The sequence below is a fragment of the Prunus avium genome, chromosome 1 (genome assembly GCF_965620075.1).
Source record: "Prunus avium chromosome 1, drPruAviu1.hap1.1, whole genome shotgun sequence".
NCBI lineage: Eukaryota > Viridiplantae > Streptophyta > Magnoliopsida > Rosales > Rosaceae > Prunus > Prunus avium.
The window spans coordinates 56,170,681-56,184,066 of NC_142284.1; the positions used below are offsets into that span (position 1 = coordinate 56,170,681).

Below are 13,386 nucleotides of genomic sequence, written 5' to 3' on the forward strand. Positions count from 1 at the left end.
TCGTTGTCATTTGGTTTGGACTTGGGATTTTTGATCTTTTGCTTCAATTATATGTTTCTCTTTGGATTTTAGTTGATTTAGGGAATGTATTTTACGCTTTGATGATCGATTTATCTTTTGTTACTATTTCAGTTATGGATCTCAATTTTGTTTAACAATGTACTTCTATGACAGAGTATTAACAAGATAGTTAACTGACAGAGTATTAACAATGTACTTCTATGACATAGTAATATTAATAAGATAGTTCTATGACATAGTATTAACAATGTACTTTTATGAAGAGCCCCTCCTTGGTTTTCACAATTTTTTTTTAAAATAAATTGTTTGGGTTTTTTGAGTTTTGAGTTTTTTTTGAGTTTTGTGTGTTGACTTTTTTAAGTTAATCAGTGGCAATCATGTAATTTATAGGAACTTCAACACCCATTTCTTATGAAGTACATTGGTTTTGGGTGTGTTTCTTAAGTGCATTCCATGTGAGTTTTTATTTATTTATAATTTCAGCCCCTATTTTGGGTATAATAGTGAAGCTCTCTTTAATTTTCATAGTTTAATTGTTTATTGTTGATTTTGGGACGGTTTACACAGAGTATATAAAATTACTCGACAAAACCCTTGTTTTATTTCATTTTGTTTTTCCTCACGAGGATAAACAAATTGTAAGGAAAATTCTCCAATAAGTATTTAACGTTAAGGATAAACAAACTGTAAAGCATCCTAGATAAAGTCATAGCATAGCGCACACGTGCTTGAAATAAATTACAAGAAGGAAACATCTATCTATGGAGAATCTTTCTTCTGAAAAGAAGACAGAGAAAATGAAATGTGTGTAGCAAAGAATCACGTTCTAATCAGGTAGCCAAAGGATCAAGAGCAAGCAATTCACCACATGTCATAATATGTATCGGCTTCGACAAATGCAGTATCTGAGTTGAGAGGAGATGAGAAACTTGTTTCATTGTTGGACGAGATTTCGGGTTGGAATCCAAGCATGAAAATGCTATCTTCACAAGAGAGATCACTTCGCCTGCAACTTGATGCGTAGGAGGGGAGATGCGTTGGTCCAAAACATCCACAATTGGTATTTGATGGGCTGGTAATGTAGATGACGATGAGGAGGAGAAGGATGAAGAGACTGATGAGAAAGATGAGAAAAGATCTCCAGGATGCTTTCCCATAATTATTTCCAATGTGACCACACCAAAGCTATAAACATCGCAGTTCTCATTCACTTCCATTGTGTAAGCAAGCTCTGCTCAAAGAAAACCTCAGTGAAGTGGCATTATTAGTTTATGGACATAAATATTGAATGGAATTTTAACGAAACTGTATCATGCATAAATCGACTTATTAGTTTATAGCTTAAGAGAAGTGAAAATGTGTTTATTAGTATATTTTTTCTAAATCAAAGAAGTGAAAATGTGTTTATGTTAACCACTCCTAATGATGAAAATGAAGCATTGGTCTAAAAGCAAAAGCTTTAAAAGTGCTAATACCGAGAACAGGGGATATTACCTGGTGCCATATAGCCATGTGTGCCTGCAGCCGCAGTCCAATTAGTTGAGTCTGGATTTAAAAACTTAGATGTGCCAAAGTCTGAAACACAGGCCTCATATTCAGAATCCAACAAAATGTTCTTGCTTGAGATGTCACGATGTACATGTTGGGAAAATGGCTCACCTAAGGATACAAGGTTGGTTTTGGCGCTGAAAGGAAGATTTTGAATCTGCCTAAAAGCGACCGGTCGCTAGGCATTTGCGACCGGTCGTTTTGAAGCAGATTCGAAGTCTGGAGCAACATCAACGAGCGACCGGTCGCCAGTTCTTTGCGACCGGTCGCAGGAAGCTAGCGACCGGTCGCTTAGCATTTGCGACCGGTCGTTTAGAAGCAGATTCAAGGTCTGGAGGAAAAACCAAAAGCGACCGGTCGCCAGTTCCTGGCGACCGGTCGTCCCAGTCGTGCTGTGACGATTTCTTACGCGTTTTCAACAGTGTTTTCAATGGCTATCGCTTTCCACAAGATTTCAGAGGCTTAGTGGGTCACTTCTGAGTTAAATGAACGTTGACTACCTGCTGGATAGTTGGGAGAGCACTCATGGCTAATTGGTTATCTTATTTCAAAGATATCACTCTCCATCTTCTGGTGTAAGTGGGAGGTGGCTGAGTTGGATTCTATTTACCTACTTGATCTGACATTTAGTCTAAGTGGTGACTAAAGGGAAGAACGTGGAGGACAAGCTGATATCTTATCTCTTGTCTATTGGCTTGTGTAGGAAATGGGGTGAAGTAAGATAACACAAGAGGAGAAAACAAGTTGAATAATTGTAAGTGGAAGAAGCTGGTATTCCAAGTTGAGTTAGAGCTGAAGTTTTAGTTGTGTGTTCAGAAAAACTAAGGGGAGAGCAAGAGAGTTCTCTAAGTGTATCAAGGTGTTGAGCAAGGGTGTGAGAGAAACAGATAGTGAGGGTAGTGTTCTAAGGGGGTTTCCTTTGTAAACCAAAGTTGTAACCTATCTTCATTAGTGAAATTTCTCAAGGTGATCACCAAAGAGGATGTAGGCAATTTGCTGAACCTCTATAAACACTTGTGTCATTTGTGCTTGGTTAATTTCTGTGTGTGTGTGTAAGACTCATCCATCATTGAGTTCTTTGTCCAAAGTCCATCAACAACAAGATCTTAAAAGGGCAGTGAGTTAGTCATTAATTCTCAACAAGTGGTATCAGAGCTGTGTTTGGCAGCTGGAGCTAGTTCTTCTCTTGGAGTGCTAGTGTGTTGAAGATGGCAAGTGACATGGAAGCTGAGAGTGGTAGCAGTTCACAGCATATGAAGCCACCACAGGCAGCAAGTATGAAGGTGGAGTTAAAGCCTTTCACAGGGAAGGAGAACTTCACTCTTTGGCAACGAAGGATGAAGTCAGCTCTTACACAACAACAGCTCCATGTAGTGTTGGTTGGCAAGGAGAAGAAGCCAGCAAGCATGACGGATGATGAGTGGGGAGTTCTTGACGAGTTAGCCAGAGGAGCTATCGAAAACTATCTCTCCGATGAGGTGCTCATCAACGTGATAAAGGATACAGCGAAGCAAACATGGGAGAAGCTCGAAGAGATGTTTGCAGGGAAATCGTTGTCCAACAAACTCTTCCTCAAGGAAGAACTCCTGAATCTTAAGATGGAGGAGGGAGGAAATCTAATGGAACATCTAAGTAGTTTCAATAGATGTGTTGCTGACTTGCAGAGAATGGATGTGAATTATAGTCCGGAGGATAAGGCTCTCATGTTGTTGACATCCTTACCTTCGTCCTATAAACACTTCCGAACCACTCTTATGTTCGGAAAGGTTACTCTTGATTTTGAGCCTGTGGTGCAAGACATCATGACACACCATAGGATGACTCAACGTTCGGGAGAAAACTCTCAAGGTGAAGGTCTAGTTGCAAAGACCGGAGAGAGAGGTCGTTCAAAGAGGCGTGAAGGCAAGAAAGGCAATAGAGGAAGGTCCAAATCCAAGGCGAAAGATGGTTGTTTCGAGTGTGGGTCAAAGGAGCATTGGAAAAAGAATTGCCCCATATGGAAGGAGAAGAAGAACAAAGGGAAGAATGCAGCAAACACAGCGGAGGATGTCACGGAAAGTGATGGTGAGCTTTTGTGTGTTAATAGCAATGTTAAAACAAATGCATTGGCTAATTCTTCAAGGTGTTCCTCTTCCGATTGGATTTTGGATTCCGGATGCTCATATCATATGTGCTCAAACAAGGAGTGGTTTGACACGTATGAGAAAGAAGATAGCAGTGAAGTGATGATGGGGGATGGCTCAATGTGTAGAGTCAAAGGAACCGGTACAATCAAGGTAAAGATGCATGATGGGGCTGTTAGGACGCTTGGAATGGTAAGGCACATTCCAAAGTTGCGTAAGAATCTCATTTCCCTTGGAACTCTTGATAAGAATGGTTATTCATTCAAAGCAAATGGAGGGAAACTCATAGTCTCAAAAGGTTCACTTGTGATTATGAAGGGTGAGATTCAACCTAATTGTCTATATAGGTTGTGTGGTACAACAATCATAGGTGGAGCAGCTGTATCTACAAGCAAGGACTCGGAAGATGAAACTCAGCTTTGGCATTTGAGGCTAGGGCACATGAGTGAGAGGGGCATGCAGGAACTACACAACAGAAAATTGTTGAAAGGTGTTCAAAGTTGCAAGCTTGAGTTCTGCAGATTTTGTACCATGGGAAAGCAATCAAAAATAGCTTTCAAGCAGCGAAACAAAGAGGAAGAAAGCACGGGTGTGCTAGATTATATTCACACGGATGTATGGGGGCCATCACCGGTTAAATCGAAGGGTGGAGCTCGCTATTTTGTGACTTTCTTGGATGATTTTTCCAGGAAGGTTTGGGTCTACTTCATGAAGGAGAAATCTGAGGTCTTCACCAAATTCAAAGAGTGGAAGGCGGAAGTAGAGAACCTAACCGGAAGAAAGATCAAGATCCTAAAGAGTGACAATGGTGGTGAATATAAGGACAGCAAGTTCCTTGAGTTTTGCAAAAGTGAAGGCATTAAGAGGCACTTTACCGTGAAGAAGACACCCCAACAAAATGGAGCTGCGGAGAGGATGAACCGAACTCTCATGGAGCGTGAGAGATGTATGAGAATTCATGCAGGGTTGCCCGAATCTTTTTGGGCAGAAACGGTTAACCACGCTGCCTATTTGGTTAACCGATCGCCTTCAAGAAATCTTGAGTTCAAGTGTGCAGAGGAGGTATGGTCTAAAAGGTCAATCGATTATTCGAATCTTAAGGTGTTTGGGTGCAGTGCATATGCACTTATTCCTAGTGATGAAAGATCCAAGTTGAAGCCAAAGTCTCTTGAATGTATTTTCATTGGATTTGAGAGTGGTGTGAAGGGCTACAAGCTGTGGGATCCAGTGAACCACAAGAAGATACTCAGCAGAAATGTTGTGTTTGATGAGAAGACCATACCTATGAACAAAGTCAAGAATTCAGAGGCAAAGGAGGATGTTGTTGAGAAAGAAACAACCTTTGAAGTTCCACTCAAGAAGGTGTCAAGAAAGACTACTCAGAAACAGCCAAATGAAGACGTTCAGGAGGAGGTGGAGTCCGACATTGAAGAGGAAGAAGCTGGGCAGCATCAACAACACACTCAAGAAGAAGAAGAGGCTCAAGAACAGGTGGAGCCATCATCTATAGCTCGGTCCAGGCCCAAGAGAACCATCAAACCACCTCAAAGGTTTGGATGGGAGATGGATGCAGTTCACTATGCCCTAAATGCTAGTGAAGAAGAACCAACCACGTTCCAAGAAGCTGTTGAGAACAAGGAACGGGAAAGTTGGATGGAAGCTATGATGCAAGAGATGGAATCTCTACACCAAAACTCAGTTTGGGAGTTAGTTCCTAAACCCAAAGGTCGCAAGGTTATTGGCTGCAAATGGGTGTTTAGGAAGAAAGAAGAAATGCATGAGAAGGGTGCCACCTTATTCAAAGCTCGGTTGGTGGCAAAAGGATTCTTGCAAAAGGAGGGAGTTGATTATGATGAAATCTTCTCTCCGGTGGTGAAACATACTTCTATACGACTACTACTCTCCATAGTAGCACAAGAGGACATGGAGGTGGAGCAAATGGATGTGAAGACTGCTTTCCTTCATGGTGAATTGGAGGAAGACATCTACATGAGCCAACCTCAAGGGTTCATTGAAGCAGGGAAGGAAAATCTGGTTTGCAGGTTGAAGAAGTCTTTGTATGGACTGAAGCAATCTCCAAGGCAGTGGAACAAGTGCTTCGATTCTTACATGATGAAGATTGGGTATAGAAGATGTGAATCTGATTGTTGTGTGTACTCTCATGCATTCAAGGATGGTAACTTCATCCTTTTGCTTCTTTATGTTGATGACATGCTAATTGCATGTAAGGACATGTCAAAAATCCAGAATTTGAAGACATTACTTGGAAGGGAGTTTGACATGAAGGATCTTGGTGCTGCACAAAAGATCCTAGGAATGGAGATAAGGAGAGACAGAAAGGAAGGCAAGTTGTGGCTGTCACAAAGCAAGTATATTTCCAAGGTACTTGAAAGGTTTAATATGATGGATTGCAAACCGGTGTCTACTCCTTTGGCGGAGCATTTTAAGTTAAGTGCAAAAGAATGTCCTTCTACGAATGTGGAGAAGGAGGAAATGAGTAAAGTTCCATATGCAAGCTTGGTAGGGTGTCTCATGTATGCAATGGTGTGCACACGCCCCGACTTAGCCCAAGCCGTTAGTGTGGTGTCAAGGTATATGGCGAATCCTGGAAGGCAACATTGGACAGCAGCAAAATGGATTCTCAGGTACTTGAAGGGCACCAAAAGGCTTGGGATATTGTTTGAAAGACAACAAGGAAAGGCATGTGTGTCGGGGTATGTAGATTCTGATTATGCAGGAGATCTAGACAAGAGGAGATCCACCACAGGATATGTCTTCACTTGTGGTGGAGGACCGATTAGTTGGAGAGCAGTGTTACAATCGGTTAGTGCCTTGTCTACTACGGAAGCGGAGTATATGGCTTTAACGGAAGCTTCAAAAGAAGCGGTATGGCTGAAGAGATTGGCAAAGGAATTCGGGATAGCTCAAGACTTGGTGGTGATTCTAAGTGACAGTCAAAGTGCTATTTGCTTAGTGAAGAATCAAGTGTTCCATGGGAGGTCCAAACACATTGATGTGAGATACCACCGGATAAGGGATTGGGTGAATGATGGAGACATCACAATAATGAAGGTTCATACAAATGAGAACGCTTCAGATTGCCTAACAAAGCCAGTCACAACAGCTAAGTTCAAGCATTGTTTGAGCTTGCTCAATCTTGTTACATGCTAAAGATTGAGGTGGAGTTCTTGAGAGTTATTAGGACGATTCTCAAGACATTACAGATGTCCTAGAAGGCAATGATGTCCACAAGGAGTATTAGGCTCGCCATGGTGGAGATTGTTGGGAAAATGGCTCACCTAAGGATACAAGGTTGGTTTTGGCGCTGAAAGGAAGATTTTGAATCTGCCTAAAAGCGACCGGTCGCTAGGCATTTGCGACCGGTCGTTTTGAAGCAGATTCGAAGTCTGGAGCAACATCAACGAGCGACCGGTCGCCAGTTCTTTGCGACCGGTCGCAGGAAGCTAGCGACCGGTCGCTTAGCATTTGCGACCGGTCGTTTAGAAGCAGATTCAAGGTCTGGAGGAAAAACCAAAAGCGACCGGTCGCCAGGAACTGGCGACCGGTCGTCCCAGTCGTGCTGTGACGATTTCTTACGCGTTTTCAACAGTGTTTTCAATGGCTATCGCTTTCCACAAGATTTCAGAGGCTTAGTGGGTCACTTCTGAGTTAAATGAACGTTGACTACCTGCTGGATAGTTGGGAGAGCACTCATGGCTAATTGGTTATCTTATTTCAAAGATATCACTCTCCATCTTCTGGTGTAAGTGGGAGGTGGCTGAGTTGGATTCTATTTACCTACTTGATCTGACATTTAGTCTAAGTGGTGACTAAAGGGAAGAACGTGGAGGACAAGCTGATATCTTATCTCTTGTCTATTGGCTTGTGTAGGAAATGGGGTGAAGTAAGATAACACAAGAGGAGAAAACAAGTTGAATAATTGTAAGTGGAAGAAGCTGGTATTCCAAGTTGAGTTAGAGCTGAAGTTTTAGTTGTGTGTTCAGAAAAACTAAGGGGAGAGCAAGAGAGTTCTCTAAGTGTATCAAGGTGTTGAGCAAGGGTGTGAGAGAAACAGATAGTGAGGGTAGTGTTCTAAGGGGGTTTCCTTTGTAAACCAAAGTTGTAACCTATCTTCATTAGTGAAATTTCTCAAGGTGATCACCAAAGAGGATGTAGGCAATTTGCTGAACCTCTATAAACACTTGTGTCATTTGTGCTTGGTTAATTTCTGTGTGTGTGTGTAAGACTCATCCATCATTGAGTTCTTTGTCCAAAGTCCATCAACAACAAGATCTTAAAAGGGCAGTGAGTTAGTCATTAATTCTCAACAGTACAATCGGTGGCAAGCAATCGTGATGCATGTAAGACAAGGCATGAGCTAAGCCTTTAACAATATTCACCCTTTTACTCCACCCCAACTCTTTAGCTTCTTCATCTTTGCTCAACATTGCGGCCAAACTACCTCTTTCAAGATACTCATACACCAAAAACGAGTGTCGTTTATGTGCGCAGAAACCATAAAGCTTCACAATATTCCGATGTCTTATCTCATTGAGTGCCTTTACTTCATTCAAGAACTCCTTCTGAAATTCTGTCTCGCCATCCCATAGCAGATGGAGTTTCTTCACGGCCACTACGTCTCCAGATGACAAATTCACTTTGTAGACGCTTCCATGTCCTCCATTCCCAATGCAATATGTGGAATCAAAATCTTCTGTTGCCCTTATGATTTCCTCATACATTGATTTTCCATCAAAATTTAAAACCGAAAAGGAAATTTCTCCATGCATGTCGTTTTGTTTAGTATCTTGATGCTTCTTCTTTCTTTGCACTATTACAAAAACAATTGTAAAGAGAGCAGATAGAAGTACAAATACTGCTAGAATAGAGAATATGACCTTGTGGTCCTTTTTTGAGCCATGTGCATTGCATGGTGGCAGTAGAGCTCCAACTTTACCACACAATCCTTTGTTCCCTTTCAATCCTTCTGGCGGAGCTTCTCGAAATGCACTTATGTTGGGAAGGGGACCTTCCAAGTGATTGTAGGATATGTCAACGTACGACAAGCCGTGCATCTCTTCGAAACTTGATGGTATGGAACCCGAAAGATTGTTGTGGGAAAGATTGAGCATCACCAAACTCTCCATATTGCTCATTGATGATGGTATGCTACCTTCAAGAGAGTTATGACTTAAATCCAGTTCGTTCAATTGAACTAACTTCCCCAACTGAAGTGGAATTGCTTGAGATAACTTGTTGTTGCTCAAATTCATAAGGTATAATTTGAGCAAGTCACCTAGAATGCTGGGAATTGAGTCACTGAATTTATTTGTTGACAAGTCAAGATAATCAAGATTAGTCAGTGATCCGAATTCAGAGGGTATACGACCCGAAAGTTGATTTCCATTCAACATCAACCTCACCAAAGAAGTCAGTCTCCCGAATCCCATTGGAATCAACCCAACTAAATGATTCGAAGAGAGATCTAGATCATGAATTTGGGTTGCATTACCTATCTCAGGTGGGATGCTCCCAGTAAGGTTGTTTCCCGCAAGTCGTAGGGTTGTCAACTTTGGGCATTTTTGCCAATTGTGTGAGATTTCTCCATACAAGTTGTTATGGCTTGCATCTATAAAAAGAAGATTCGGATAAACGCCAAAATCTTCAGATATATTGCCTGTCAATTGGTTCTGTTCAAGACGGAGTCTGAATAAGCTCGTGCAGTTTTTCAAGCTTTTGGGGATTGGACCAGTCAAATGGTTATTGGTTGCTGAAAGTTTTATGAGTTTTCCACCTTGGCAAATATTTGGGGGCAAGTAACCAGACAATTGGTTTTCACCCAACTGCAAATTAGTCAAATTCTTGAGATTCTCTAACTCTTGGGGAATGAAGCCAGAAAGTTGGTTATAGCATAGGAATAAGATCTCCAAGTTGCTCAAGTTAGCAAATGAGGCTGGAATTGAACCACTTAAATTGTTGTTGGACAACTCTAGATCTACAATGGATTTCAGGTTCCCTATCTCCTTGGGAATCAAACCAGAAAGTTGATTGTTACGCAAGCGCAAAGTGTTTAGGTTTATTAAGTTACCAATATTTGGAGGGATGGGACCACTTAAATTGTTGTAGGCCAACTCTAGATCTACAAGATATTTCAAGTTTCCAATCTCCTTAGGAATCAAACCAGAAAGTTGATTGGAATGCAAGTACAAAGTGTTTAGGTTTATTAAGTTACCAATATTTGGAGGGATGAGACCACTTAAATTGTTGGCTGACAAATCTAGAAGTACTAGAGATTTCAAGTTCCCTATCTCCTTGGGAAGCAAACCAGAAAACTGATTTTCGGAGAGATCAAGATGGTGGAGTTTGGAGAGGTTACTTATTTGAGGTGGGATGGCATCAAAGAGTTTGTTCAAGCTGAGGTTAAGATATTCAAGATTAGGGAAGGACAAGAATGAAAACTCTTGTAACGTACCTTGAATACCGCAAGTGGAAAGGTTTAGCTTGCTGACACTTCCAGCTGAGTTGCATGAAACACCCGTCCAAGTGCATGGGCTTGTTCTTGGTTTTGGATTGGTGCTGGAGGAATTGGTGGCATTAATATTATGAGTGGGAGGTTCGTACCAGGTGAGGTTATTGAGGGCTTGATTTGGAAATAAGCTGGCTTTCCATTTGAGAAGAGCCTTTGCTTCAGTATGAGAAGTAGAAGTAGCAGAAGGAAAAGCAACCCAATTTGGTGATGAAACATACAAGAAGATGACAAAGCAATAAGGCAGGAAGCATGGTTTAGTGGAAGTTAAAGATGTCATGGTTATTGTTTGTGTGGTATACGTATATTGTATGGGCTGTGCCTTACTACTTATATATAGTGTGGGTAGTCTTTGGGGTTGTTGAGCATTGAAAAGTCTTTGAGAGCGTGTTCCTTGTGCTCTTGATTAAGTTGTGTGAGAACCCGTGGTCTTCTTGGACCTCAAATTCACACCTGAATGTCACCATGGCATTGGACAATGAAATTATTGTTTAATTTTTTCTTTCCCTCTCACAACGAAAAACATTATTTCTAAGTAACAACGGTTTGGGGTTTTCACACTAAAAGTCTTTGTCCCTTTTCTTTAAAGTTGAAAAAAACAACATTTGCATTTTCTCAAAGCATGATTAACCCTGAAATGTATAGTCCTGTCACGACTAGAACAATTCAGACAAAACATGCTTCTTGCTTTGCTTTAGTGGAAAAATTAATCCACTCCAGCTGTCCCCAACAAATCTGAAGAGGAATAACTCGTCAATGCAATTTCATCCACGCCATTCAGTTTTCTTTTGAGTGAAGGTCTCAGTCTTTCATTCTCTAAATTTACATGCCAATTTTGTATTTTCTGGATGAAATAATGAAATGAAATTGACGAAGGTGAGAGATAACCATATGCATGACATAGGGGTTAAGATGTGTCCCACCCACCTGAATGCTTGAGTGAGCTTGCTGCCATTGTTAGAATTAATGAAATAAAATTGATGGTTTGTTTTGCCGTTTATTGGATAAATTCATTTGATTATTGTGCTCCTCCGATGCCACTACCGATGCCATTAATGTTCAATAAACAGGAATGACAGCCTGTTGCTTGTGCTCTTGATTAAGTTGTGTAAGAACTGATTCTTACACCTCAAATTAATAGTCAACTTAATTTTTTAATTTATCAACACAAAACATTGGTAATTTATTAGCTTGCTTGCTTTTTTTTTTTTTTTGGGTCGAAATATTAGCTTGCTTGCTTTGTAGTTGAATGAAAGCTATTTCTTCAGATTTTTTAAAATAAAAAAATCGGTTATTTCCCTTGAACTTGTACATAACTTTCATTTTGCCCATTGTTTTTTCATTTGAGAAAATTCAGGATACAAACATTTTTTTTTGACAATCTACCCTCTAGTGCTAAATTTCCTTACATTCCAACTATTTTACAGTTAAAAGATACCACGTGGGCACTCTGAGGGCAATTTGGTAAATTTGTATCTTATAAATAATTAAAAACTGAAAAATAAAATAACATAGATATACACACACAAAATAAAATAATTATAACAAAAATAGAGAGAAAAATAACGTCTTTGTGTGTGGGTATATTCGAGTAATATTATGCATAGATCTGGTGTTAACATGGCTTGGAACATTTTCAAGTTCTGCTCAATCATTTTAAAATGACAAAAGTTTGTATCCTTAATTTTCAAAATAAAATAATTATAGAGCAAAATGAAAATTAGATACAAATTCAGGAGGGATTTCAATAGCTAGGGTTGAGGTTGTTGCTCTATATGTGGGGTTTTTTTTTATAGCTTTGTACATTTTTATTTTTCTTATTTGGATTGTAAATTTCTCTAACAAGAACATATTAGAACCCTGACACATTAAAATATAGGAAATAAGCACACAATTATCTCTATATATCTTCAATCTAAGTCTTTGTCTGTTATCTGTAATTTTAAAATTGGAAAGTTTGCATGTTCTTGCTGAACTTTAGTGAAATGAGGTTGATACTTGAATGCCGTTTTCTCCTTCCTATTATTACGCCCCATGAGTCAAGAACAAGATTTCTTATTAAAGGAGCCATTCAACTCAATGCACATGACTGGAAAACTAATTTGATTTTGTTTGTTTTTTAGTAAGCACAGCTTTTTCATAGACTTTTCTCTGATCAAGGGGTTCCTCGACTTTGATGTTTTTGGGAGAAAAATATATTGGAATTACTGAAATGAAATTGATGGAAAGTGAGAGGTTACTATTTGCGTGACATAGGGGTTCAGAAGTGTCCCACTTGAATGCTTGACACTATATCACATGGTATATCGTAGGTAACAAGCTTCAACAAATGCAGCCTCTCCGAATAGAAAGATACTAAGAAGGGTTTTTGTCATGATTGATCCTTGAATTTTTCAAAAGTCCTCATTTGAATTCTCAAACTTTCAAAAGTCCTCATCGGTTATTTATTAGCTTGCTTGCTTTGTAGTTGAATGAAAGATATTTCTTCAGATTTTTTTATTTTAAAAAAAAAATCAATTATTTGGAGCCAAAAAAAAAGGCTAAACTATTGAAATTCCCCTTGAACTTGCACATAACTTTCATTTTGCCCATTGTTTTTTTATTTGATAAAATTCAGGATACAAACTTTTTTTTTTTAGTCAATCTCCCCCTTAGTGCTAAATTTCCACCTGAATGCTTGACAAAGATTTATTTGTTTACTTCAAATCTCCCTATCCTCAAAATCAGGCCATTGTTGGAATTGTAATAAAGAAGCTAACAGATTGAATGAAATTTAGATACGAATTGCGTGCAAAAAGCCTGTTCCTTGTGCTCTTGAATAAGTTATCTTTCACCTCAGTAGTTGTTCTTACAATGGCTGGAGTCAAAGTCTTTGTCTCTCGTTCTTATAGTTATGGTTAAATGTCAATTTTGCATTTTCTGGACTGAATTAATGAAATAAAATGGATGGAAGTGAGAGCTTATCACTAGCTATATGCTTGAATAATGCTTGGCACATTATTATTATTATTTATTATTTTTTCTTGGAGCATAGCTATTCTCAGAAATCAAACTCACGTGCCTTTCACGTGGCTTTACCTCTTAGCAGCATTAATGGTCCATTTTCAACTTCTTCTTTTTTTCCCTATTTAATCTCTCACCAAACATGAGCAGAGCTATTTATATAAA

At 39.6% G+C, this 13,386-nt stretch overlaps 2 protein-coding genes across 2 annotated transcripts; both read right to left on the reverse strand.

The window, feature by feature from the left end:
* Positions 1-599: 599 nt before the first annotated feature.
* LOC148298055 (putative leucine-rich repeat receptor-like protein kinase At1g35710) lies at positions 600-10,506 on the reverse strand. The gene is made up of 3 exons (XM_088243994.1): positions 10,165-10,506; positions 1,516-1,596; positions 600-1,252 (listed from the first exon to the last, which is right to left on the reverse strand). Exons 1-3 carry the CDS (start codon positions 10,496-10,498, stop codon positions 852-854), a joined length of 816 nt encoding a protein of 271 aa, XP_088100120.1. The 5' UTR covers positions 10,499-10,506; the 3' UTR covers positions 600-851.
* On the reverse strand, positions 4,496-10,156 carry LOC148298056 (uncharacterized; the record flags this gene model as incomplete). The annotated part of the gene is made up of 1 exon (XM_088243991.1): positions 4,496-10,156. A coding segment is annotated over one exon (2,154 nt), but the record flags the coding sequence as incomplete, so codon positions are not given.
* Positions 10,507-13,386: the final 2,880 nt, after the last annotated feature.

Coding starts and splice junctions, on each gene's coding strand:
- LOC148298055 (XM_088243994.1), bottom strand. CDS start 10,498: ATGACATCTTTAACTTCCACTAAACCATGCTTCCTGCCTTATTGCTTT. Junction 1,597..10,164: donor TTCCACTTGCGGTATTCAAG/GTACGTTACAAG, acceptor CCTGTGTTTCAG/ACTTTGGCACATCTAAGTTT. Junction 1,253..1,515: donor ACATGGCTATATGGCACCAG/GTAATATCCCCT, acceptor TTCTTTGAGCAG/AGCTTGCTTACACAATGGAA.